Source organism: Urocitellus parryii, chromosome 3, assembly GCF_045843805.1.
Source record: "Urocitellus parryii isolate mUroPar1 chromosome 3, mUroPar1.hap1, whole genome shotgun sequence".
NCBI lineage: Eukaryota > Metazoa > Chordata > Mammalia > Rodentia > Sciuridae > Urocitellus > Urocitellus parryii.
This window is the reverse complement of record NC_135533.1, coordinates 193763973-193791960: the sequence shown is the minus strand read 5'-3', so window position 1 is coordinate 193791960 and position 27988 is coordinate 193763973. Positions and strand designations below refer to the sequence as shown.

General features: G+C 45.4%; 1 protein-coding gene across 1 annotated transcript in view; it reads right to left on the bottom strand.

The window, feature by feature from the left end:
* Itga9 (integrin subunit alpha 9) overlaps positions 1-27988 on the bottom strand; it is a 307948-nt gene that overhangs the window by 265289 nt on the left and 14671 nt on the right. Inside the window, exons 2-5 of the mRNA XM_026406057.2 lie at positions 27083-27210; positions 25540-25646; positions 16456-16579; positions 3054-3121 (exon numbers count right to left, since the gene is read on the bottom strand). Of these exons, the coding sequence (XP_026261842.1) occupies positions 3054-3121; positions 16456-16579; positions 25540-25646; positions 27083-27210 (427 nt within the window). The remainder of the gene's footprint in view (positions 1-3053; positions 3122-16455; positions 16580-25539; positions 25647-27082; positions 27211-27988) is intronic.

Sequence of the window (27988 nt, the reverse complement as noted above, 5' to 3'; positions counted from 1 at the left end):
CCTGATTTCAATCCCCAGTACCCCAAAGAGAGGGGGAAAAAAGTACGACTGATCAGAATTTTTTTTTTCCAATAAACAAGAATGTTGAAACTATGTAACAAGTTTCTACAAATCAGCAAAGAACAACAAAATCAGAACACTGGACTAAGAATTACAAGTAATTTACAGAAAAATACAAATGGCCAATGTTTAAGAAAGATAACAAATTATACTAATAATCAGCTCATGGGACATTAAAATGAGATTTCCTTTTCCAATGGCAAAAATTGTTAACATTGGTAAGAGAACGATGCGACAGGTGTGACGGAAGTGGGAAAAGTGTCAATTAGTAAACACTTTTGTAATGCAATTTTCCCGAATGTATCAAATTCTGGGTATTGCTGGACCCTCCTACCCATCTCCTCTGTGCATGCACTTGTGCACAAAAAGCTGGTCGCCAATCCCCAGCACGCTGCCACAGTGAGACTGTGGCCTGTTCGTACAGCATCTCACTCACTGCAGCTGAAGGCAGTAAGCCGAGGCTAGGAATAGACGAGGCTGGAAAAGCAGGCGGACCTGGGATGTGGGATGAGGGGAGGCATCTGGATTTTATTATAAGTGGATGGGAAGATACTGGACAGTTCTGAGCAAGAAGCAGTGACACTTTTGTGCATAGAAGGTCCTAAAACTTGCCTGTCAGGAGGGAAGGGTGGAAGCAGGACAACAGGAAGGCTCTGCAGTGTGCTAAGAGCAGAACAATCACAGCTGATTTGGGGGGTGCCAGAGGATGTGGAGAGAAACGTGTGTTTGCACAATAAGTTTTGAGGGCAAAAGGGGTGGGACGTGCTGGTTGCTGATACCCCAGTGAGAGGGGAATTTTCAAAGCTTTTGGCCTCACCAGCTAGGACACTGGTGGTACCATTCACAAGGCCCAGGGCAGAATTCTCTGGAGCAGTCACAAAACCAACGCCTGCGTGAAGGGACACAGTAGGAATTACTGGGGGTTGAGAGGGAAGTGCCTCCCGTTTATTGGTTTGAATAAAAGACGATTAAAAAATTCGACTTTCTACCTTTCATTTTTGCTGTTTGCACACTATTGCCAACTGTCTTTTTATTGACTTTTTAAAAAATATCAATGACAGTGGAATGCACTACAATTCTTATTACATATATACAGCACAAATTTTCCATATCTTTGGTTGTATATAAAGTATGTTGACACCAATTCGCGTCTTCATACATGTACTTTGTGGATAATGTTGTCCATCACATTCCACCACCCTTGCTAACCCCCTGTCCCCTTCCTTTCCCTCCCACCCCTCAGCCCTATCTAGAGTTCATCTATTCCTCCCATGCTCCCCCTCCCTACCCCACTATGAGCCAGCCTCCTTATATCAGAGAAAACATTCAGCATTTGTTTTTTGGGGGATTAGCTAACTTCACTTAGCATTATCTTCTCTAACGCAATCCATTTACCTCAAATGCCATGATTTTATTCTTTTATTGCTGAGTTAAAATTCCATTGTGTATATATGCCACATTTTATTTATCCATTCATCCACTGAAGGGCATCTAGTTTGGCTCCACAGTTTAGATATTGTGAATAGTGCTGCTATAAACATTGATGTGGCCGTGTCCCTGTAGTATTCTGTTTTTAAGTCCTTTGGGTATAGACCAAGGAGAGGGATAGCTGGGTCAAATGGTGGTTCCATCTATTTTCTCTGAATTAAAATAGACATTTCTAAGATCAAGACGGCCAGTTTCACTCCTGACTTAGAAGGAACGCTCTGCAGAAAACTTTGAAAACCTGACAGTGGGGTCAGTCCTTACTCCTCCCCCAATGTCACATGCCCTCTTTCAGCTCTCTGTAGTCCTAGAGCAAAGAAGGGAGAGACAGGTGGCAACAGAGTCAAGCCCTTAGGCCAAGATGTGTCATGAGAAGCCAGAAAGTCTACATGAAAGGTCTGGCTTTGAAAGAATCCTTAGGCTGGAGTGCAGAAGACACACTGCAAGAGCCAAGCACAGGCACAGCCTGGGACGGAGAAAATGTTTAAAAAATAGACGATGGTGACAGATGTGTGACACTGCAAATGCACTAAATGTCACCGATCCCACATTTAAAATGGTTAAAGTGCATTGATTCGATGACTATAATAAAAGGGACAGAGGAAACCAACTCAGGGCCAGTGTATCGCCAGGTGAGGGTAGTGGCCCTTCCAGACACGTGGGCTGATCGACTTTCTACCTTTTTCTATATCGACCACTGTGGCGATACAGAAAAGCCGTCATCCGGGATACATTTGGAAACTTCAAACAGTAAGATTTCAGAGGTACTTTTTATGTGAGGCAAGGGACCACACAGACAACGGTGCCACTTCCAGAGCTTAGCAAGGAACTTCGCAGAAGGCAAGCGGTCCTAAAGATGTCCAAGGAACGAGGAGAAGCAGCAAAGAACAAACTTGCAGGAGATGAGAACAAGTAAGAAAACAGTAAGTAAGAATGAACTACAGGCCAGATGTCACAGGGCACATTCAAGTGTAGGGTCCTTGAGAGGTTGAGAAAAGGTCTAGGGTTGTATGTCGAGTCCCTCCATCAAGAGGAACACCGTGAGGTGACAAGTGTACACTTAGGCACCAGCTGCCTGCATGCTGTCTCAGGGACGCTTCACCTCTGAGCCACATCCCCAGCCTTTTTTATATTTTATTTACAGACAGGATTTCACGAGGTTGCTGAAGCTGGCCTCGAACTCCCAATCCTCCTGCCTCAGCCACCCAAGCCACTGGGATTACAGGCCTACACCACCATGCCTGGCCATTGTATCCCTTTAATCAGGTCCCTCCAGAGGCCAAAACTGGACCAAACTGACATGTCTGGAAATTTGAGTGAGTCAGGCCACAGCAGCCTCTGCCCAGCCAGGGCCCCTGACCAGGCTTAAACAACCCTCCCCGATGTAAGGACCAGAATCCACTAGCCCACAGCTCGAGTGTCTGGGACACTAACAGCACTCCCCTCCAGAGGTCACAAAATATCACAAAAAGCCAGGAAATGAGGCATCCCCAGGCAGAATCACCCACCTCAGTGAAGAAGCCTGCTATCCCAGCCTGGCAGGAGCCATGTTCCTCTCCATACTTCTTCTTATACTCTGGAGGGGGAGAAGGAAAGAGAAGCAGACCAGACGTGTCAGTGTGCGCCCATCGAGCGTGGACCCAGCCCCTTCCCCCAGTGCCTCTGCGAGCTGGGCCAGGGATGCCGACCAGACTCGGGCGCACAAGGAAAGTCTCCGGAATCCACGAGACCTCAAAAATCCAGGCTCCGGTACTGCCATCAGGTAGCAAGGCTGCCAAGGGCCTCAGAGGGCTTCCTCCGCTCGCTCGCGTCGGGGAGAGAGCAGCCGCCGCAGCAGCCACAGTCATTAAGTGGGAGGCTGGTGACAATTATTTCAATGACTTCAGAAAGGATCAAGATCCCTAGTGGGTCCCGAGGAGCTGAGAACCTGACCCAGACATGGGAATCCTGTGGCCATCCTAGTGTGGAGTCCCCTGGAAGGAGACCAACCTTTCCCCCAAAACACTTGGTACAGCTAGAGGCAGAATGCTCCCAAGCATCCAACCAGAAACAAGCCATCCACCCCTGGGCTAAGAAAGAGGGGGTCTACCAGGACAGGTCCCAGAATGGGGCCTTGCTGTCCCCCCAGGTCAGAGGTAGCAGGCACGTGTATTCTTGTGTGGAAGCAAGAGGGACAGATCTCTCCAGACCAATAGAAAGCCCATGGATGATCTCTTTTGTCCCAACACCCTACCCAACAAACGGGGACACTCCGTGGCCCGTTTTATTTTCACATCGGCAAGAAAGAAACTTTTGATGAGAGTTTAGTAATGCCAGGCTTTGTGGTATTGCCTCCACTAGCATCATTTCATTGATTTCCCCACCCCCATCCCTGGGAATCTATCTTCCTATTTGTCAACAGGTAAATACTAAGGCTCAGAAAGGTTAGGTGAATGGTCAGGGTCACCCAGCTAGTGAACTCCAATCTCTTAGATCTGTGGCCTAGGAAAGATGTTGTAAAGTAGTTTCACAAAATCATAAGAAGCGACTGGCTGTTGGAAGTCATCTCAGGAGTAAAGACAAGGAGGGAGGTTTCGAGGGACTCAAATGAATCACATGTGCCACATGGCTGGATAGCCTCAGGCTGGGGCTACCCGGCAAATAACCCAGTGACCTTCTGGGGGTCTTGGCAAGTCTCTAGTGCCATTAAAATCTAGTACCATGAAAATGTGATTATTTTTGAAACACAAAAATAAATAATCCAAAAGAACAATGAAGCCGTGATTGCAACACAGTGCCACTTCCTGCAGCTCAAAGCGTCTACTCCAGGCGCAGCGGGGAAGGGGCCCTGGGGAAAGAGGCAGAGTAATTCAGTTTCTAACAACACTCACCGCAGAGCCTAGTAACATTTTCCAGTAAGTGGCCATTAACCGACTGCTGAATTACAACAGAAGGTCCATGAGGGACTCCTCTTCCATGAGGGGGGGTGCCGTCAGCTCCTCCCACCTTGTCCTGCGACGCTCAGGGAAACTTCCAGCCCTGCCAGGGAGCAGCGCAACAGCAACGGAACCCACTTATCCCCAGCAAAATCTTGCACCAAGATTATGGATAGGGGTGCAAAGAATTAAACAAATCCTGCATCAAATAACACAAGGACTAGAAAGAGCAAAATGTCCCCAACTAGACAAATGAACCTGGAAGGTCTGGCAAAAAAAGCTTATCGGTGCCCCTATCTCCAGGGGTCAACCTCCCATTATAACTCCTACAAAATGAAACAAAGAAGATCCAGACCCCAAGGGCTGAATAAAACGACCATGCCTGACACACCAGTTCAGCCTTCTGTGGCATGAATAGGAACTGTGTGGTGTTGTGGTTTGGATACGAGGTGTTCCCCCAAACCCCTGTGGTAATGCAGGAATGCTCAGAGGGGCAAGGATTAGATTCCGAGTGCCATGGCCCAAGCCGTCCATCCTCCTTTGAATGGAGGAAACTGAGTGGTGACTGTAGGAGGGGGCGTGGCTGGAGGAGTGGTCATCTTCTCTGCACCCCCTTCCCACCCCCGCCCCTGCTTCCTGGCCACCAAGAGCAGGGCAGCTTCCTTGTCCTGCAGTCACGTTCCTCCTCAGAGCAACGGACTCACTCGGGTGACCATGGACGAGACCTCGGAAACCACGAGCTCAAGTCAAATTTTCCTCCTCCAAGTTGTTCTTGGGTATTTTTGCCACAAAGAAAAAAGCGGACAAACGCATGGAAATCTCACATCTTTTTAAGTAAAAATAGTCTTGAGGTCTCTTTGTGACAGGAACTGAAAAAACAAACAAACAAAAAAAAAACACTCAACACCTTTCTCAGCCTCCTCCCCACACGGTGCTTGGAGTTTTCTATCCTGGAACAGGACCTGGCATTTCTGAGGTGGTCGTGGTCTTATTGGAAGCTGGGAGTGTCCCACTCCTGGCCCAGGCTAGAAGACTGCAAGGGGAAGCCCTTACCAGCACCCTTCCATTTTATATGTGGGGCTCCAGGATCCAAGGAGTCTGGGATCCAAGGGGGTCCTGAAACCAGTCTCCCTCAGACACCGAGGGACAATGTCACATAAGGTTATGCTAACTTTTTCCTAGCCTAGAAATCTTGATTACAGCAAAAACAATTTGATTCTTCTTCTCTAGACCCGAGACAGCAAGACACACTAGAGAGTGTGGGAATAAAGTTGGGTAGAGAAACAAGGGGCTTCCCCCAACACCAACCCGGAGAAGCCAAGTCAGACATCCTGTCTCCACTGAGAAGTTCAGAAACGCAGGGTGGAGGGATTCAAGAGAGGGCAGGTGACCTCCCATCTCCTGTTCCCAGGAAGAACTTTGCCTTCACAAACACAAAGGCCATGGGGCCAGAAGCTGGCTGCTCCTGGGCATGTCCACTCAGCCTTCACACGCCCCCAACATGATGGCCCAGCAGAGAGGGCTGCAAAATGCCATCTCCCTCTACGAACAAAGCATTTATCCAGTTCAAAGAAGCTGAGCAGAAACCAGGCTTCGCAGGGTGACAGCAGCAACTGATGCTGTCACAAACATATTAAATTGGGAGAAACTGAACTTGGTAAGCAAAAGATGAAGTCCAACAGGGGTCTGAGAAATATCTTGGAGGACCTGGGATTCGATGGGAGAACTCTCTGCCACACGTGGGTTTGAATTACTTGGCCTGTGTCACATGCTTCAATTTGTTAAGTCGGATGGCTCCTCCATTCCAAAAATGGTAGTATTTTCCTTGGGTTAGCTGCTGGTTTTATTAAACCCTCCCTAAACAGAAGGCAATTCAGAAAGAAGAAAAAAAAAATTACCGATTCCCAAATGTTCAGAATCCGCAACTTCAATGCATGGAGTCAACACTCATGAATTTTAATTCACTCAAGGCGGCCAGTGATTGGGCGTGGTCACTTCTGCACCCTTCCTAAAACTCTGGGATGTGTCAATCTCCCAGAAAGATCGACATATGCACAGTATAACACTTTCCAAAACTCTCTATTACATATTTGAGAAAGTTTTATCTTTCAAAGCCAGTCTTTTTAATACACTGATTTTTAAAATAATTTCTCCATGGTTCCTTAGCCAAGCTAGGAAAATACCAGGGAGAAAATAGCTCTTCTGTATTAAATTATTTCTGAATTTCACCAAGGAGAGGCAAATCTAAACAACTGATCATTAAACAGCAATTTAGAGAGATCTCTAATAAAAAGGGCATTTAAATACACCCCCCAAAAATGAAAAGATGATAAAACTACCCATTAGGAGGCATCTCTGTCCAAATGAGGGGGGTGGAGTAAATGATCTCAATAACTAGGTTAGAGAGGAAGGGAGAAGAATTTATCAAAATAGCTCATGATTAAACAAAGTGAACACTAAAATGCAAATTGTACCAAACCAGAGACTTACAATTAAGTAAGAGGTTTTTAAAGGGGAAATAATCTTCAGAGAATATCTAATAATCCCAACCTTACCCATTCATTTTACATCAGTATGTAATTGCTCAGAACAAGTGGTTTATTTAAAGCTACATAGCTCATTAGTCTCAGAGTCAGCACTGAAGAGCAGGGGCTGCTGGCCTTCCCTCTACCTCAGCCACACACGGCATGCTGCATAAGAACAGGCCCAGTCTTGTTATTTTTGTTTAAAAATTTTAAAAAAAAGCATTGTCCATCACCAGACAAATAAATGAAGTATGGTATACACCTATGCTATTCTACCTTTAAAAGGAAGGAAATTCTGACACATGCTACAACATGGCTATTTCCTGAGGACACCACATTAAGTGAAATAAGCCCGTCACAAAAGGGCACACGCTGTGCGCGTTATGCTTTGGATGTGAAGTGTCCCCCAAAAGCTCATTAGCAAGACAATCCAAGAGGGTTTACAGGAGAAATGATCAGAACATGAAAGCCTTAACCCAATCAGTGAATTATTCCCCATAGGGATTAACTGAGTGGTCAATGAAGGCAGGTAGGGCGCCGGCTGGAGGAGGGGGCTCATTGGGGGTGTACCTTTGGGGTGTGTGTATATATATATATATATATTTTTAATCTGGTAAGTAGAATCTCTCTGCTTCCTGATCATCAAGTGAGCCGCTTCCCTCTGCCACACTCTTCTACCATGATGTTCTGCCTCACCTCAATCTCTGAATGATAGAGCCGGCCTTCTATATGTAGACTGCAGCCTTTGAAACCAGGAGCCCCTAAATCAACGTTTCCTCACATGCAATTGTTCTGGTTGGATCTTTTAGTTAAAGCAGCAAAAAAATCTGACTAAATTGGTGAGACTCCACTTACATGAAGTCCCTAGAACGGCCAGACAGAAAGGAGCATGGTGGTTGCCAGGGGTTGGTGGGGAGGAGGATGAGAGTGTTGCATGGGGACTTCCTTTGGAAAGAGGAAAGTTCTGGAAATGAATGGTGGGGAAAGTTGAACAACATGGATGTACTTAATGCCATAGTACTGCATGCTTTAAAATAGTTACAGTGGTGATTTTTATATGCCTTTTTAAACAATAATAAGACAAAATAATTTTTTTTTTTTTTTTACACAATTGTTAAATAGTTCCTTGCATCCAGAATCCAGCAACCCCCATTTTGTCAATTCCCTAATTCAGAATAATCAGCAAGCTACCTTACAGGCACATAATAATGTATTTTCAACTTAGCATATGCTATGTCTCATGTCATCTGTCATAGAAACTGACCTGGACAGGGATCAGTCACATTTCAGTGAGAACCTCAGCTCAGAACCAAGTAGAATTCAATCGTGTAACAGAAGCTAAAAGACTCACTGGCACTAAAACACGGACAAATGACTGGAGTAAGGAGAGACCCAGGACATAGAGCAGATCAGCTCTAGCTACATGTTACCAGGCTAAGGGGAACACCTGCCCCTCCCACACTGTACCTGGAGGACTTACCCATGGATTGTTTAAAACAGAAAAACTGAAACATGGCTTAAATAGTCCACAGCATAATGTACTAAACACTTAAAAGATTGACAAAAATAGGAGATTTTTCTCTGTGATGGGTCACAGCACCTAGTCATCACAAAGAATCCCAACATCCTGCCAGGTATGATGGCAGATGACTATAATCCCAGGAGCTCAAAGCTGAGGCAGCAGGATTGCAAGTTCAAGGTCAACTGGGCAACATAATAAGACCCTGTCTTGAAAAATAAAAAGGACTGAAGATGTAGCTCAGGAGGTAGAACACCCCTGGGTTCAATCCCCAAGGCTGAAAAAAATGGTAAAAATTAAAAAACAATATCTCAACAGAACAGGTAACACAGATTCCTACTCTGGACTTAAGTCCCCAACTCCACCTCTGTTTAATAATCCTATGACTGTCACCAATCTCTCTGACCCTCAATTTTCTCACCTGTACAATAATAAGAATACCCTAAAATGATGTGATTACCTAGTAAGATGCTGAGCACCAAGAACACGACCTGGCCATTGCTCGATAGACATCAAGTGAATCTGAACCTGCTAGTTTCTCAAAGCACAAACCCCAAGACACCCAGCACCACACAGGGAGTTTTGGAAGAGACTCCAAATGTGGCCATCCACAGGGGCAATACTAGAAGATGCAGTTCAAGCAATTAATTTCACACAATGCATGGAAACATGTTTGAAATATAGAACATATTTTTGCCTAAGACAAAAGTCCTTGGTACCAAAGGGAAAGCTTAATGGGGTTTCTGAGCCACTACCAGAGATGCTGGGACCTCTTTCCAGCCCTGGCTATCCTTGGGCCACTCCCTTTCCCCCTCAGATCCTTCTCTTTAACTGGTCATAATGCAAAACAGTATCCTTTTTAAATATGCTATATTTGCTTAAATGAGATAATGTTTATGAAAGCTCTTGGGAAATCATCAAATCCCATATAAATGCAGAGGTCTTTATTTAATAAAAATTTATGGGGCTCATTTCTGGATTTTTAAATGGATCAACTCAGCCTTTGATGGTTTTCTCCAAAAGAAAATAAAAAACAACAGAACCTGAACTGCTTTTCATTTGTAAATGGATCATGATTGATTTTTACCCCCTGTGGAGCCACAGCCTTTAACATTAAAAGGGGAAAAAAATTCACTTTGAATAAGTGATCCATTTCCTTCCTTAGAAATGATCACTGTCTTGAGAAATGCAAATATGCCTTAGAAATAAAAATCCAGCTGTTCCGACAATAAAGAACACGATATAAAAATCTTTGGAATCAATGGGGCAAAAGACAACAAAATTTGATAAATTCAGACCCCAGCAATTTCAGATTTGAGAACATTTAAACAAGGCATAAGCTAAACCTTAGATCATGTATAAAAAGAGGGGAAGAGAGTTTACCAAAGAAATAAATCTTGCAAATATGATTAAAGGTATTTAAGTAATTATAATCTTATCAAGGGCTCTTAAAATCATGTTAATGCTACCCAGTTTCTATTCTTCAGTATATATTCACTAAAGCAACCCTGTTAGCTCAGAATATTTACGAATGTTCTGTCACCTAGAAATTACAAAATTCACATTTATTGAGCACACACTTGGAGCCTGAAACTACTAAACATTTTAAATACCTCAAATACCTATGTGTATGTACACGTACACATACGTGTGTGTGAGTGCAACCCAGAAGATTGAAGCCAGGGGTGCTCCACCACTGAGCTACCATCCCCAGCCCTTTTTTAAATTTTAAAATAGGGTCTTACTAAGTTGCTGAGGCTGGCCTCAGATTTGTACCCTCCTGCCTCAGCCTCCCGTCTTCAGTAGGTATTAATCTCCCTATTTTATAGATGAAGACACTGAGGCTTAAGGAGCCTGCCCAAATTTACCAAGTCTGAAAACAGGGACATATAGGTTCAAATACCAGAATAAATGGTAAAGTCAGAGGCTGCAAGTTAGGTCTAGTATACAATCGTACCATAATTGCCTCTAATTGCATTTCTTTATCAGTGTTTTCTCTTGAACGCTTTTTGTTAATTTAGCTAAGCTACTCCCAAACTATTCCATGCTCATGAGATTTTTTCTGTCACAATAAAAAGATGAGCTGTTTACAGTCTCACTCCTGCCAAGCTCTGCCCCCAGTGGGCTCAAAGGAGAAGGGATGAAAGAAAGGTCTGTACTTAATTTTATCACATGCACCGACTTCGGGGATTCTTAAAATATCCTGGCCCGGGGAACAGTACCTAGACGTTTCCAGTGCTCCAGTTTACAGATAGTTTTTCCCACATCATCCACTGAAAGTATCTTCTCGCGCATGAAACCAAATGACATATGGGAGTAGACATGCAGTTTTTGTGTCACGCAGTAAATGCAGACTAAGCTTCTACTGAAGGGCATGCACCGTGAGTTTATTTTATGTCCTCAACTCATTTCTATTTCCCATTCCCTCCACCTTTCCTGGTTCTGATAGGATATTCTGGTAGCCTCTCCCACCCAACCAGAAACAGGAAGCACCTGAGAAGCCAAGAGAGAAAGATCCTTGGACCAAACCAAAGACCGGTGCAAAAGCTTGGGGCTGGGCACATGGCTCAGTGGCAGAGGGCTTGCCTGGCATGTGTCAGGCCCTGGTTCAATCTCTAGCACGGCCCAAAAATAATTTAAAAGCTTGAGATGGTTTTGGAAAGGTGCCCCCACACTTGGGAGGGTTTGCTCAACCAAACCTACCCTCCAGCCTTCTAAAGAGAACCCAGTTAGTCCACATTTACAGAACAAATCAGTGGACTTCCTGAGCACTTTGGCCAGCATTTTCTCATGAGCTCCTCACCAGAACCAAAAAAGATAAAAAGCGATGGAGACCTGAGTGTGTCCACTGCACTGCAGGACCCAGCAACTCGTCCAAGCCACAGAGGCAGCCATGTGGACAAGCTAACTTCAACCAAGCTCCCCGCCACCCCCTCCCTCCCATGTCTGTCTACCACTGCATAGGAAGTACATCTGGAGGCAGCGGTCCCCTCTGCCCCATGCCCATGGACATGACCACCAGTGGATTTCCACCACCCTCTCTTCCACACCTGCAACAGGCCACAGGTTCTAAGAGAGATTCGCCTTTTTCCTATTGTAGATGAAAATAACCCTTTCTGCTACCCAGTAGTCACACATGGGCAGGGAATTGTCCCCCTTTAAAACAGATACTTTTCCTGCAGATAAGGGACTTTTGAAGAGCCAGAACTATGTCACTTGGGTTTTGACTAGTGCTTTCCAGGAACTTAAAATTAAGTGGACTCTATTCCCGGGACACAAGTCAATCACCCTTCAACAATCTCTTGCTCTGCATATCTCAGAGGCACACAGCAGTAGAATTAGTGCCTACACACTGAGCATTTAGTACACTTAGATATAGCCAGGGGCTATTCTAAGAACTCACCGGGAATTGACTCAGTCCTCTCCACGACCTTGAGGTAGCAGAGAAGCTTAACAACTCATCTGATGTCACACTATTAATAAGAGTAAGTGGCAGAGCTGGACTTGAACTCTGGTGTTCTGGGTCCTGAGTCGGTCTTCCGAACACCATGCCACTTTGCCTATCCACACTCGAGTATGGCATGTGAATAACACAACAAGAGGAAAAACCCGGGCTTGGGCAAGTTTCTGAACCTCAGGACAGACAGGAGGTTGGCCTAGGTGACATCTCTGAGAGGGAATGTCAAACTCTAATACTTCCGTTGTACTTAACCACAACGTGATCCCCACCTAGAACAGAGAGCTGGCGTCACTGAGATTTTCCACATTAAGAGAAGATAATGGTTGCTTTAAGAGCCAAAGTAGGTTTGGTTTAGACCACAAAACGGGGAAGTGGAAATCTCCAAAGCCAACAGAGCTCAGGCGAGAGCTCTCTAAGGGGAGCCTGCCACCCACCCCACCCTGCCAGCACGGTCCTCTAGAGAAATCTAAGCATCTGCCATCCTCCTCCTTTTATAAGGCCAAGAACACAGTAACTTTCTTTTCAGTCCTGTTTCTAAGGGGCTGCTCGTATACCCCAACATTCCCTACCCCTCACTGTTGCCTAGGCCATAGGATATGGAAATGTGTGTGCCATGAACAAACAGGAATGGATGGGGGCAAAATATTGCTCATTTGTTCACTGGCTCCATTTGGCTGCCATGAAGTCAAAGAACCATCAAAGCAAATAGACTTGGGCTCATTCCACAGCTGCATAGCATGAGTAATCTAGACTCCTGAGTCCTGTATCAGTCAGCTATCACTGCATAACAAGCATGAAGGCTCCGTGACCGTAACGAACATTGATTTCTCACTCATACAACTATACGTGGGCTCTGGCTGCAGGTTCAGTTCAGGTCTGCTCCACATGATTCTACTGAGACCAGCAAGCTACGTGGGACATAGCACATGGTCAGAAGTGCTGAGATGGGTGGGTGGAAACACACTGTCTGGAGCCCATGCACTGATGTGCACAAGGGGCACATGCAGCCACCCCAAACTGAACCTGCCCTCTAGACTTGCAGCTACCTGCCTCAGCTCGCATGGGCACCCACATTCCTGCCAAGCATCCCATCACAGCCCCCAGCAGAGGAAGGGGAAAACTGGCAAAGCCTCAATAGGGAGCAGTGACATGCAAAATGGTCACACTCCTCTAACCTCATGATTTGAGAAAATTCAGTCACCTTTTGTTTTGTGAGGGTTGTGGATTGGCTTTTCTTTTTCCATCTGGAAATTTTTGTTTTAGATATTTGTTATAGTACAATGCATTTATGCACTTTGATATATCATACATAGCTCATTTTTCTGATTGTACATGTGGTAGAATCACATTGGTCATGCAGTCATGTACGTACATAAGGTAATAATGTCTTTCATTCTACTATCCTTTCTATCCCCATAGCCCCTCCCTTCCCTTCACTCCCCTTTACCTAATATAAGGTAACTATTCTTCCCTAGTGCCCCCCCATTGTGAATTAGCACCTACATATCAGAGAAAACATCCGGCCTTTGGGTTTTGGGGATTGGCTTATTTCACTAAGCATGATATTCTCCAACTCTATTCATTTACAAGCAAATGCCATAATTTCTTTCTTCTTTAAAGCCAAGTAATATTCCATTGAAAAAATATATTATATATATGGTGTATATATATGTGGTGATATATATATGTGGTATACATATATCCCATTTTCTTTATCCATTTATCTATCAAAAGACACCTAGATTGGTTCCATAGTTTATAGCATAGTTTATAGCAGCTCAATTCACAATAGCTAAACATTGACATGGCTGCATCAATTGTAGAATGCCAATTTTAAGTCCTTTGGGTATATACCAAGGAGTAGGATAGCTGGGTCAAAAGGTGGTTCCATTCCGAGTTTTTTGAGGAAATCTCCAAACTGCTTTCCATAGTGGTTGCACCAATTTGCAGTCCCACCAGCAATATATAGTGTGCCTTTTTCAACACATCCTTGCCAACATTTATTATTGCCTGTATTCTTGATGATTGCCATTCTGACTAGAATGCGATGAAATCTTAGTTTTGATTTTGCATTTCTCTAATAGCTAGAGATGAACATTTTTTCATATGTTTGTTGACTATATTGGCTTTTAGTTTTCAGTTTAACTAAAAAACTCCCAAACTAACAAATTGTCTCTAACTCCTGGGGCACAAAATGGTTTGCTGAGTCAGACAGATGCAGAATTCAAAAGCCAACCCTACCATTTCCTAATTGCCTGAGGACCACAGGCAATTGACTTGGACTTTGAGTCTCGGCTCCCTCACCTCTAACAGGGAAATAGGGACAGAGAAGCCAGCCTCTGAGTGGCCCACCCTGTGCCCTCTCCTTACCATGTGCATGACACAGCCTAATAGCCAACTGCCACCACCCCCATCTCCATGCCTGGGCACTTTCCTAACCTATACTCATGGCAGGACAGGGTGCGGGGGATGAAGACCCCAGGGAGGGTGACTTGAAGTGTCTGTTCCACGCAAGGCCCAGCATCCCCCACCTAGAGACTGCACCCCAGTTACCAGTGGTGGCGACTTGCTGGTTGGAACCTTCTTCACAAGTTGCCTTCCCTTCTCTTTCTATCTCACCCCTACATGGTATCCTCTAGAATTATTTCTAAAATCAACAACTTATAATCAAACCCAAGTGAAAAATCGTTTTTCAGGGGGGTTACAACAAAGGAGAGAATGTGAACAGTCCCCAGACCAAACCTGCCTCTGGCTGGTCCCATGGCTACTAAGTAAATAAGAAGTGTGAGCCATGGTGGACGCAGGTTTACATGGACATTCGATCCCAGCACGCCCTGCAAGGAGCCGATGTCCTTTTGCTTTCCGGTGCTTATGTGGCATGCAGAGGAACCACTGGGGACAGCAATGGGTCCCCTTTCACGACACATCATTTTTAGTCCTACTGCATGAGTAGATTGGGCTCAGGAATCACCACCTCCATGGCCTCTGTGGATTCTTTTCCCCAGCCCGATGAGCTACCCAATTAGTTGTTCCAGAGGCCTTTCCGTTTTCTTCCTGGAAGAGGAGGTGGAATAAGCTGGGTTGTCACAATAATCCTGATACATTATCTCAAACTATGCACCCTCTTGACATGGTGGTTGTTAATTTCATCTATTTTTAAGATGAAAGTTTTCCTTCGACTAGAATGTTACAGAAGTGCAGAGGGCTAGAGCTCAAGATGGTGCAGCCAGAGTCCAACAAATGCTCACACAGAGAAACGTACATAAAAATGGCTCACCTGCATAGAGAAGGGGTTTGTCCCCTACAAGGACACTGCTGGTTCTTCTGTGGGGGCCACATCATAAAGAACCTTGCTCAGGCCAGCCACCAACATGAAACCTGGGAAATCCCAGGGAAGCCCAAGGCAGCATGGATGAAAAATTTGTGTGTCCAAACAAATTAATTAGGAGGGAATGAATTAAAAAAATAAACAGCCCAGCACTTAGAGAGGGAGCAGATTCCAGTTCACTGAGCTAGGATAAGAACCTTAGAGGACAGGCGAACACACTGAAGGAAAGGACAGCCGTCTCTGAATCCCTCGAACCAAAATTCCACTAGACTACATAGTGATCGACTTGATTGTCCCCAGTGCCCAGGCATTTGAGGTTCTTCTATGCAGCCACCTGAAAGAACAGGTGGTATTTTTCAGTACTAGAAATTAAACCCAGGGGTACCGCTGAGACACACCCTCAGAACTTATTTTGAGACAGCATCTCACAAAGTTGCTAAGGCTGGCCTCAACTCTGTTATCCTCCTGCCTCAGCTTCCCAAGTCCCTAGACATACTTTCTTTACAAGATCCCAAGTGTCCCTTGATGAGGAACTCTTAAAACTTGTGGAAGGTATACTTGACTCTCAGGAGTCTACCCGAGTTCCAGGGTCATATTATCAGGAAAGCCAGACCTCAGATGTCAGGAGATGACCTGATGGGTGGAGGTGTTACACTCCTGCCACAGTGTAGCTTTATGAGTCCTGGGTCTGCTCTGCACCCTGCACCTCAGGACACTTGTCCCCCGGGGCAGCTAGGAGCTTCTGGCACCACATGAGGCAGTAGAGGTCATCTGGGCCTACTTCTCACCTTTCAGATGAGGAAAATGAAGCCCAGAGACAGTTTCCCAAGGTGCCACAAGCTCTGGCAGTGCCAGGACACCAAAGGGACTATTTGGACACTTGCCTGAGGGTTGGTGAATTTGGGTGCCTGAGGTTCATAAAGTACTGTGGGCTCTGGCAGAGATGGGCCAAGCTGGGAAGGGCCTAGGACTGCTACCCTTTTATACCCCTGGACAGAGCCTCCATGCTAGAGGCCATCTGCGGACAAAGAGTGTACCCTCTCAATAGCCTGTGGGAGGCTGGGAGAGATGCTTGGGGGAGGGGGTTGGGAAGAAGGGAGCAGGAGTTTAAGACAAGACATGGGCAGGGGCATGAGGGAGAATGCCCCCACACACATACTCACCTTCGTAGCAAGGGATCAGCGTCCTGCCTTGGGCCTGGAGGTTGGATGGGATGATGTAGCAGAAGCCGTGAGGCAGGATATGGTCTGTTTCATAGTAGATGTTCTTCCACCGGTGGGCACAGGCCTAAAGGGACAGAGACGGGTCAGAGAGGGGAGAACCACAGTGCCAAGGGATTCTGTGAAAGGAGAGAGGAGCAGAGGGAGAAGCTAGCTACCTCCTCTCCTGCCCAGACACATCAGGCCCTGCCCGCATGAACATGCCCCGGGGAGGCTCCTGGGGGGAGGCAGATGGTCAAAGATTGGCAAATGATTATCATAGCAAGGGCAAGCGTAAGCTTAAGAATGAGGGTTATGGAACAGCGAATCCGAGAAGGAGGGACCGTTTCCATCTGGTGGTCAGGGAAGGCCTGAAGGAAGAGAAAGACCTAACCACAAGGAACACTTGGGGAAGAGGGTTCTGAGGAAGGGGGACCACCAGTGCAAAGGATAGGAAGTGAGAGACTTGGGGAGGTCTAGAGAAAGAATGGAAGTGGGCAGGGCTGGTCTGGAGAGGCACTGGTAGGAGAGGAAGTCAGAGGGAGCCAGGATTTGGGGGCCGGTTTCAGAGACTTCGAGGAACCTGTGATTTCAGCAGACAGACAATGGAAAGCCAAGGAAAACCTCACACCGTGGCTGATCCACTTTACAGTTTGTGAAGATCATTTTGCTGCTGCACGGAGGCTATGGGTGGGCAGGAGAGGCAGTGAACCACCAGGTGAGAGATGCTGCTGACCTGGACCAGGATGGGCAGGGGGAATGTCATCAGGACACGGGCTGAAGGTAAAACTAATGAGCCTGAGGAATGACCAGGCATGGAGAGTGCAGGAAAGGGAGCACCCACCCACATATAACTCTGCTTTTACCTGCAGAGACACTTGAGCAGGCAGCTCCTCAACTTTCTAGTAATAAATGCTTGCCAATGGCTTGTTTATTGGAGTAGATTGACATACAGCAAAACGCAAACATTAAATGTACCACTTCACAAGCTTTGGCAAGTGCACACACTCATGTCACCCAAGCCCTAGCAAGACATCTCTTTCCATTTAACCCAAAGGCTCCCTGGTGCCAGAGCTGGTTTTCACAGGCTGCTCAGAGAGGCCCTCTGAGGGGGGGACAGGAGACATGAACCAGGGGGAATATTCAGGGCAGAGGGGCAGGAGAGAGTTTGGAGAGCGGGAGGTCATCAGGGACAGACAGGGCACCTTGGCCATCTTGGAGAGCAGCCTCGGGGTACATGGCTCGCCAGCCTCAGTGCTGGGGACAAACCTGCAGTAAGAGGCTGTGAGTCAGGGCAGTTCCCACCAACAGACAGGGACCAAGTGCCAGCAACTAGAACTCACACCTGGCCATCCTTCTGTCCCATAGAATGTGCCCCTGCCTCCCATTCCAACAGGAGAGTGGTCTCAGTTCTGTGTACGTGTCTCTGCACAACAATGACAAGGACCCCCAAAATGCACATCTGCCTGGCCCAGCTCGCCTCTCCTGGGCATGCACCGCTGATTTCTGTTATCAGCTTATCTCATTCTGGCCAATGGCTGCATGGTCTTAAAATATTGAATTTTAAAACAATTATTTGATGTCTGTTTCCTTCAAATACACCGATTCCATGGGTTATAATGGTCCACCTTTGACTTCTGGGATTCTAGAAGATGAGCAGAAGAGATGTCCTATAGAATCTCATTTTCTTTACAGTAACACTGAGAATTAGTACTGGGTCTAAGCCATGGAGCAAGTGCTGCAAACCAGGCTGGAATCCACAGTTTCTAAATCTTGTCTCACTGCAAAGCATTCTGCATCCACGCTCCCAATTCCTACCTGAGGAGTCATCAACACACATCCCCTGAAGCAGATCTGGTACCAGTTTATCCTCTCAGCACCCCCCAAGGTCCTAGGACCCTGAAATAACCACCCTCAGGCAGATTGGGTGCTCCTGAGTATATGGGGGACTCCCTAGGGGCACCGATTTCCCAAGGCCATTCTAAGACAAGATCACGGCCTCCTAAGCAATCTGCTTTGGATCCCTCCAGGCCAACTGCCATCAGGACCCTTGACAAGCCACTCTGCCCAAAGACAAAAGAGGACACACTCAGAATGATTCTCAAAGCTGGACAGCCACCCTTGGTCTCTTGTCTGAAGACATTAAATACAGAAATCAATCTATTATCACTCCTTCTACTGCAAACCACCTTCCTGCCTCATCACTCGATATTGTTTGTGCTTAAAAAAAAACTCACACATCTCTCAAAACATAGAAATAATATGCAGTACAGAACTAAGACATCAATAAACAAAGAACCACTTCATACCACCCCATAGAGTTGTCCCTTGGTACCCAAGGCAGAGTGGCTCTAGAATGCTATTCAGAAACCAAAATTCTCAGGTGCTCAAGTCCCTTCTAAAATGGCATAGTATTTACATATAACCTATGCACACCCTCATGTATACCTTCAGTCATCTCTGCCTCACTCATAACATCCAATACAGTGTAAATGCTATGTAAGTTATTATATTTTTAGTAAACAAAAAAAGTCCATACATGTTCAATGCAGGTGCAATATTTTTAAGATATTTTTGAGCCAGTTATTTGAATCCACAGATGCAAAAAAATCCATGGATATCTGGGATATCAGCTATAAGTGATTTTTTTAATTATCAATTCTGACTCCGTTCTGATGGCTTGCACACTGGAATCACTTATCACCTAATTCATGGGTAAATTAGTTGTACTATAGTTGATGGCCAGGGCTTAGAGGGCTTACCATGTCCTACTGCATTTCTGGGTTGGAGAGGAGGATGTTTATCACTGCCGACAGCCAGCTGCACACTGACACATATCAGGAAGGACTTGCAGTATTTAATGTCTAGTATATTGTCTACTCTTTTAAGTACCATAAACTATTTAGAGAAGGACCTTGGAGAATTCCTAGAAGTTCCCACTACTGTATTTCACACTAAACAAAACTAAAATTAAGGCATTCTGGGAAGTCAGATCAAAATGTCGAAAGCAGGCTCCATGCAGGGAGACAGCACAAAGTAAATTATAGAAAGAAAACACTGCCTGGAGCCCGATTATCCCTATGTACACACATCCATTTGACCCCTAAACTAAAATAAAAATTCTGAGGGGCTATCTGCAAAGTATTAATAACTCAATCTCTCCCAGGAGTCATTATGAGGGAAAAGGAGAACATTCTCTGGAAACAGCAGGACTTACTCTGGGATGAGGGCTTAGCATATACGAGGCCATCCTGGGTTCAATTCCCAGGTGGGGCAGGGGATAGAAAAGGCAGACTCACTTAAAATCATTCTACGAAGAGGGAGGAGGGCCTGCCACCATTCCAAATCTTAGAACCAGATGTATTTCAAGCTAGAAGGGTTGCTTTTCCTCCCAAGGAATAAAAAGAGAAAGAAAACCAACAATTTCTTTCAAAGGCCTTTTTTCTTGTATGGAAACAGCATGTACTTCCTGGGGGGTGGGTATTGAGCCTCTCCAGGTGGCTCGGCCACAGAGATCCACCCTACCCTCCTACACACTCATCCGCCATGTACAGATGGCCGAAGCCTCTCTCATGCTTCCAGGTCCACGGCTCACAGCCAGCCAGGCCAGGGCCACCGAGAACATCGTGTGCAGTGTGCACAAGATCAAAGTGAGGCTGGGATGCCACAAGGCTCCCCTGAAGGAGTTTCTGGATGGAAGAGGATGCAATGACTGGGGAGGCACCAGGAAGGGACTTGTGTGGCACTGGGAATGTTGTTCCATGGATGTCCCCCTAATGAACACTCATCAAGATGCACGCCAATGGCTCACGCCCTTTTCTGCATGTGCCCCAGCTCAATAAAGAATTCATACACACACACACACCAGGAAACAGAGCAACAGAAAGTAAATGCAAAAATGTACCCTGTGGCTTTGAAAGAAGTACACACATGGGAAGCGGTCAGGACAGCCCTGATGGCTAGAAAGGAAATGGCAGAGAGAGAGCCGGAGAACACTGCTTCACCCAGAAATCATCGACAAGCTCAAATCATTTGTTGTCGTCTGAGCCTTGACAACTCTGATCAAAAGGATAGATGGTGGGCTTGAACTTCCCGAGCCACCCTCCACTGTGTGTGAGAAGCACCGGTGCCTGTATTGGGTTCAGCAATGGTGACTGTAAGAAGTGATGACTTTATATCTTGCCTGTTTCTTAAAATATCAACTGCACACTGGTAGGGCAAGGTGTAAGTACAAGAAGGGAAAGGGCTCACCCCCCCATTCCTGATGCTGTGTTTACACTGGGGATCATTTGTTCCCTGGGGCAAAACTGGAAGGTCCCACACTGCTCACAGAGCCCAGATGGACAGGTCTGAAGCCCCAACAGTCTGGGTCTTGCCTGAGCTCATCCAAATGATGCCATTTGTCAATCAGAGGCTTCGCTCCCCGTCACAGCTTTCCAGTTCTCCATCTGTTCCTTACTTTGAAATCAAGACCAGATGCCCTTTTCAAAGCACCCTGCCACCTCTCCCTCTTCAAACCCAACCTTGGAATCTGATGCTGTGCTCCCTAGGGACCTAGTTCTCATCCCTACAGCACCTCCTTACTGGATTTTCAAAATGCATTCAAATGACACAACATCCTTTCTGGTTTTAATTTTAAAATACTTGCCTCCCAGAAAGCTTCAACAGGGAGAACGAAGACATTAAAGAAAAAGCAAATGGATCAAAGGCCTCTGAAACATGAATGTGGACAAGATGGCCACTCATTGTACCTTACTGTCACCTGTCACTTTAGAGCAGTTTGCCTCAATGACTTAGAATCAGCCACCAAGAAAAGATGGCAACTTGGTTTCTAGATGTTCTAACAAGGATGCTCAGGCCTCAGGTTATGCAAATACACTTTAAGATACCATTCCTAAGAGATGTCCGCCAAGCATGGAAAGCAAGAGTGGTCTCTGTTCCCAAGTAGGTTCCATTAAAAGGACACAAACACAAAATAAATCATATGTGCAATATGAGGCAATAACGTCACCTTGAGTTCCAAGGACACAAAAGATATTCAGCTTGTTCCATACAGGCTCCAAGGAGGAAGCAGAGCCCAACTGGGGAAGCAAGGTTGGGTATCAAGGACACAGGGGACTTAGGAAAAGCCTTTCCTAGAAAAACTGTATAAAATCCCTGAAAGTCAGTCAACAATAAAAGGTACAATTCCATTTTAAAACAAGCAAAGACTTAGCCACTTCTATAAAAGTACAAATGGCAGAAAAGCAAAGGTAAAGATGCTCAACATCACCAGCCATTGGGGAAAAGCAAACCAGATCTATAATGAAATATTACTTCAATGCCCACTGGGACAACCAATATATATAATTTTTTTTTTTTAATGGGGAGTTCTGGTGACTCAGAGATGTAACTCAGTGGCAGAGTGATCAGGATGCACAAGGACCCTGGGTTCCATACCCAGTATCAAACAGCCAAAGAATGAAACCCTCAAGAATGTAGCAAAACCAGGACCCTTGTGTGCTACTCGTGAGAGTACAAAATGGCGCCACTTTGGAAAATAGTATCAAGGTTTCTCAGAAGGTTAAAAATTAAATTACCAAGTGATCCAGAAATCCCACTTCTGGGCAAATACCCAAAAGGATTGAAAACAGGATCTTGGAGAAATATTTGTAGATGCATAAATATTTGTAGATGTTTACGACAGCAATTAGTCACAATCAGTCACCAGCAGATGAAAAGACAATTTGACTTACATGTGTCATGAAATACTATTCAGCCTTAAAAAAAAAAAATCGGTCATATGCTGCAACAAGGCTGAAGCTTGAGGACATCAGGCTAAGTGAAAGGAGCCCATCATGAGAGGATAAATACCAATTCCACTCATGTGAAATCTAAGACTCAGAATAGAAATTAGGAGCAGTTGCCAGGTACCAAGAGGAGGGAGTAAAGGGAGTTTTTGTTCAATGTATAGTGTTTTGAGTTTGCAAGATAGAAAAATTCTAGAGATCTACTTACTGTATAATGTGCATTTAGTTAATATTAAATACAACATAAAAAAGATTAAGAGGGCTGGGGTTGTGGCTCAGCATTACAGTGCTCACCTAGCATGTGTGAGGTCCTTGGCTCAATCCTTAGCACTACATAAACAAAAAAAAAAGTAAAGGTACACCTACAACTAAAAAAGATACTTAAAAAATATTTTTAAAAAAAAGATTAAGATACATTGTGCCAGTCAAGGTAGCACATGACTATAATCCTTGCGTGTGGCTCTGGAGGCTGAGGCAGGAGGATCTTGAGTTCCCAGCCAGCCTCAGCAATTTAGTGAGGCTACTAAGCAACTCCGTGAGACCCCATCTCTAAATAAAATATTAAAAAGGGCTGGGAATGTGGATTAGTGGTTAAGCACTCCTGGGTTCAATCCCTGGTACCAAAAAAAAAAAAAAAACCCAAAGACGATACATCGTATGTTACATTTTTTACCACAATTGGTAATGAGACGAGATGGCAGATGCCCCTCTCCTTCTCCAGCACCCAGAGTGGCTTACTGAATATATGTAATCAATGTGCAAGACATTAGAAAAACAGCTCTGCACGCAGTTAATTAAATGGGATTATCCAAAGCACCACTGTCTACAAATACTCTGCTCCGCCTTGACATCCTTTGCCAAATCTTCCCCTATGGTCCCCCCTGCTGCTTGTGTCCCCAGAGACAGCCCTTTCTGGCAGAATCTTTGTCTTGTCCCTTGGAAACAAGTCTCAGCCACAGCAAGATCATCCTTCCACCAGGCACAGTGGCAACCCTGGAGGCTGAGATGGGAGGATCACCAATTCAAGGCCAGCCTCCACAACTGAGCAAGAGCCCATCTCAAAATTTAAAAAAAAAAAAAAAAAAAAGGCTAGGGATGCAGCTCAGTGACAGAGCACCCCCGAGTTCAATCCCAGTATCCAAAAAAAAAAGAAAAATCATCCTTCCATGAGAAGAGGAAATATTTTTTCACAGGAGAAGACTCAGCTCTGGGCTCAATGTTCTTAAAAGCATTTTGTGACATGCTGTCGCTAGGCCACTGCCTTCTCTTTCGTTCTGAATCACAACTTCAGAAGGTGCTTTGATTTATAGATGGCTGGCTTCTTCCCTTCGCTTTCTCAAAACGGCAGACACGAGTTCTGGCCCTTCTGGGGCCGAGTCCTCCTACTGAGGTCAGGCCACCAGGCCTGGAGGAATGTGACAGCTTGGCAAGGGTCCAGGGCCATCAGTGACAGTGATTAAGGACTGGAATCCAAGGAACACATCAGGCCCGAGGAGCACAAAATCAGGCTCCTCAGAAAAGACACAAACATTTTGTTTAGATCCTCAAGGAAGATCTGCTTCCCCGGGCTCAAATACACATATAACCCTCCCCTTTATGGCTGGGGGCCCAAAGGAAGCCTTGGTGAGTGACAGCCAGTCTCATTTTCCCTTCTCGATCATGTGCTGTTATAATAAAAACCCTCCGACAGCATTCAAGAAGAGCCAGGGGCTGAAGAGACCTGTGAAGTCAAACGGTGATGCTCTGGAAGGGCAGGGGACTGACTGGGAAAGGGCACAAGGACACCGGGTGGTGTGTCAGCAGCAGGACACCTAAGTACATGTCATGAAAAAGTCACCAAGCTGTGCTGGAGTCCTGCATGTTCAGTGCCTTAGTGTTACATCTCAACGGAAAAGTTTACAAGAAAAAGAGGGGAAATGGGCAAAAATAAAACCTCCACGGCAGTTAAATTTCTTTTTTCGAGTCCAACAAAACTTTCTGGGATGATGGAAGTGTTCCCCTGGCTGTCCGATACACTAAGCAGTGACCATACGTGGTTATGGCGCACTTGAAGTGTGGCTAACATGGCCAAAAGAACTGAGTTCTTAATTTAATTTTGATACATTTAAATGAATTCAAATGCGGTTGCCTCACTGGGCACTGCAACCCGAGGCCATTAGGAGCCTCAAAGGCAAAGATTTTGTGTCTCCTCCAAAGCACATAATGGATCAGAAGACATCAAATGCATTTTGGAAGCCAAATAAATGACTAATTGAAATAGCTCATGCAATTTGGGCTGGGGATATAGCTCAATTGGTAGAATACTTGCCTTGCATGCACAAGGCTCTGGGTTCAATCCCCAGCACCAAAAAAAAAAAAAAAATAGTATGCAGTTTAAGGTAGGCACAGTGATGGGCACCTGCAGTCTCAGCTGCTAGGGAGGCTAAGGTGGAAGAATCACTCCAACTCAGGAGTTCAAGGTCAGCCTATGCAACTTAAGAACCTGTCTTAGAAATTTTCATAAAACATGTATTTCATAATGTAATATCATCTAGGAACAAATTGGAATCAACTACTGAAGCCAGGAGCAGTGGTGCTTGCTGTAATCCCAGACACTCATGAGGCTGAAGCAGGAAGATCACAAGTTCGAGGCCAGCTTCAGCAACTCTGCAAGACCCCGTCTCAAAATTTAAAAAGGCTGGGGATATGGCTCAGTGGTAGAGCATCCCAATTTAAAAAAAAAAAAAGAATTAATTACTGATACACACAACATGGATGAAACAGATCTTCAGAATACTTAAATAAGAGCACATACTATAGGGCTAATATGTGGTACTACCAATCACAGCAGTGGTTGCCTCAGGGTGGAAGGAGTTTACTGGATAGGAAGACAGAACTGTAGGGGACAACGGAAATACTCTATAGCATGGTGTGGAAGTGACACGGGTGTGTGCAATTGTCAAAACCCCCAAACACAACTAAGAATTGTGTAATTTATGTAAATTATACCTCAAAGACAAACAAAAAAATTATGCAATGAATGAGATTTACAAAGTTCTTTTCACACATCTTGTCAGTTCTCTACATCCATGTCTCAGCATCTTGGGATGAACATTGACATTTGGCAAATAAAAAATAAAAATAAGGCAAGTCATTTGTCTATGGACTAGGGCAGAATCTGCAACCTCAAAGCCATTCCTTCTTCTCTGTGCCATCCAGCTTTCCTAACAGGTCAAAGTCTATCAGTCAGGGAACCATCCCCTGCCCCAGAAGTCCTTACCAACACACGGCCATCGGCCTTGGGCTGCCGTGCCAGGCTCACCCCCATCCACTCATCATCCCGGTCTTCTCGGCAGGTCTTTCCACAGGGCATGCCCCGATTCTTCCCTGGAGAGAAAGAGGAATGTCAGACTTGGGTTGAGGCATGATCTCTACTGGTCACTATTGAGAGGTTGGTGAACAGTTGTCTGTTACATGTAAAGAAATAGAGGCCTTATAACAAAATGTCAATCACCTCCATTACTATGCACCATGCTTAATTCAATTTTGTTTTCATAGGGAGACTCTCAATGATGGAAGCAGTGCAAAGATTAATGCTCTGAAGCAAGCTCCTCCATTTGTATTATACCAGTAAGAAACAGTTGGCAAACTAGTCACTCTCAGTAGCACCAGCAGACAGCTGTCCTCTGCTGCTAAAGAAAATCACAAGAACTTTTTTTATTTAAACATAATTTTTAAATAATAATGCTGGCCATGGCTGGCATATACCTGTAATCTCAGCATCTCAGGAGGCCAAAGCAGGATTGCAAGTTCTAGACCAGCCTCAGAAACTTAACAAGGCCCTAAGGACTTAGACCCTGTCTCAAACCAAAAAAAAGGGAGGGGGTTTAGGGATGTGGTTCAATGGTTAAGCAACACTGAGTTCAATTCCCAGTACCAAAATATTATAATTATAATAATTCTTCAAAGATCTTGATGACAAAGGGCTCTGGAGAAAGTAGAAACTTGAAGTAATCATAAAAATGACTCTTATTCATTGAGCACAGTTTTACATGTGTGCTCCCTTATCTGGCTAATCTCCTCAAGCCAATCCTTGTGAGGTATGTATTTTCATCTTGGTTTGACAGGGTGCAAACTGAGGTCCAAGAAGCTACAGGGCATTCCCAGTAAAGTCCAGCTGGGCTTTGAACCCAGCCAGATCCATCCTATTCCAAAGATGTATTTTCCGCTGGATCAAAGTGAGCTTTTAAAAACATCCATCAATCAATCATTGTTCCCCACTTAAAATCTAAGGCCTAACATTGATTTTAACATCCTCGCCCTCATACACAGAAAAGACTCCTAACACCTCACCCTGGCCTGCTAGGCCCTGTGTGACCTAGCCCCAGCCCTCCTTTCCAACCTCCTCTGCTTCTGTCCTCCCTGCCCACCACCCCAGCTACACAGTCCTTGCTCTGCTAATCCCTCTGTTTAGAGGTTCTCCCTCCCAGACCTGCCCGGCTAACAAATATGCATCTTCTAGTCATGTGGAAAGGTCCTCAGGGAGCCGTTCCCTGTCTTTCCAAGATGAGATGAAGTATCCACCTTCCCTCCAGTCTTCTCATTTGTTTTCTCTTCTGACCATTCATGTTCAAAGCCAAGGATGACAGGATCCTTGTTTTGTTTACCAGTACATCCCAGTGCTTAATAACTAAAAAGTACTTAACAGATGTTTGTCGGAGGGAGGGATGACAGACAAGTGGATAAGGATCAGGCCACCCTGGGGAGAGAAAAAGCACAGTGTGAAGTTGCCCGTGGAAACCTTGGCAGTGACATCCACCCACCTCGAGCCATGTCCAGTTCGGTGCATCTGCGGTCAGGGTTGGTGTGGACGCGGCACTTAAACACAGCCCCGGGGGACTTCACCGAAGTGCTGTATTTGGAATCTGCTTTTGGTGCACCCACCAGGACCCTGCATATCGAGAGGAAAAGGCATTCTGTCATAACCCAGTACCAGGCAGGTGATTAAATCCTCACAATTCATCTGAATGCTCACTGGGAAATCATTACACATGTGCTCGAGAGTCCTACAGTTAACCTGTTAGCTCTTCTCCGGGTGCATTAAAAGTTTAAGGGAGGGACAGGAATTGGTTCAGTGGTAGAGCACTTGCCAAGCATGCATGAGGCCCTGGGTTCATCCTCAATAGTGGAGAGGTAGGTAGAAAGCGTAAAGGATGGTGCTGAGGAACAGCTCAATGGTAGAGCCCTTGCCCCACATGCACAAGGCCCTCGGTTCATACCCAGCACTGGGGGGTTGGTGCGGGGGGGGGGGGTGGCAGAATCCGAGGATAGCTGGATGGAAATATGCAAAACCAGAAGGTTCCTCCTCAGAACACAAACTCGTAACAAACCCATAAGAAAAACGCTGACAAACCAATAAAATGACGAGACACCTCACGAAATGAGATAACCAAATGGGCAATAAAAACATGAGCAGGTGCTGTCAAGGATGCAGGGCAACTGGCACCTCCACACACTGCTGGCAAGAGTGTGGACTGCTAAAACCATTTGGGAAACTAGTCATGGTTTCTCCTAAGGCTGAGCCCGTGCCTCCTCTATAACCCGATCATTCCATTTCTAAGACTACACCCAACACAAGTGCACATGTGGGCTCTCCAGGGGGCATGCACAAGATGTCCCAGCTGAAAGACCCATCAGTGCCAGAGTAGCAAATCTTGGTGCAGTCATGC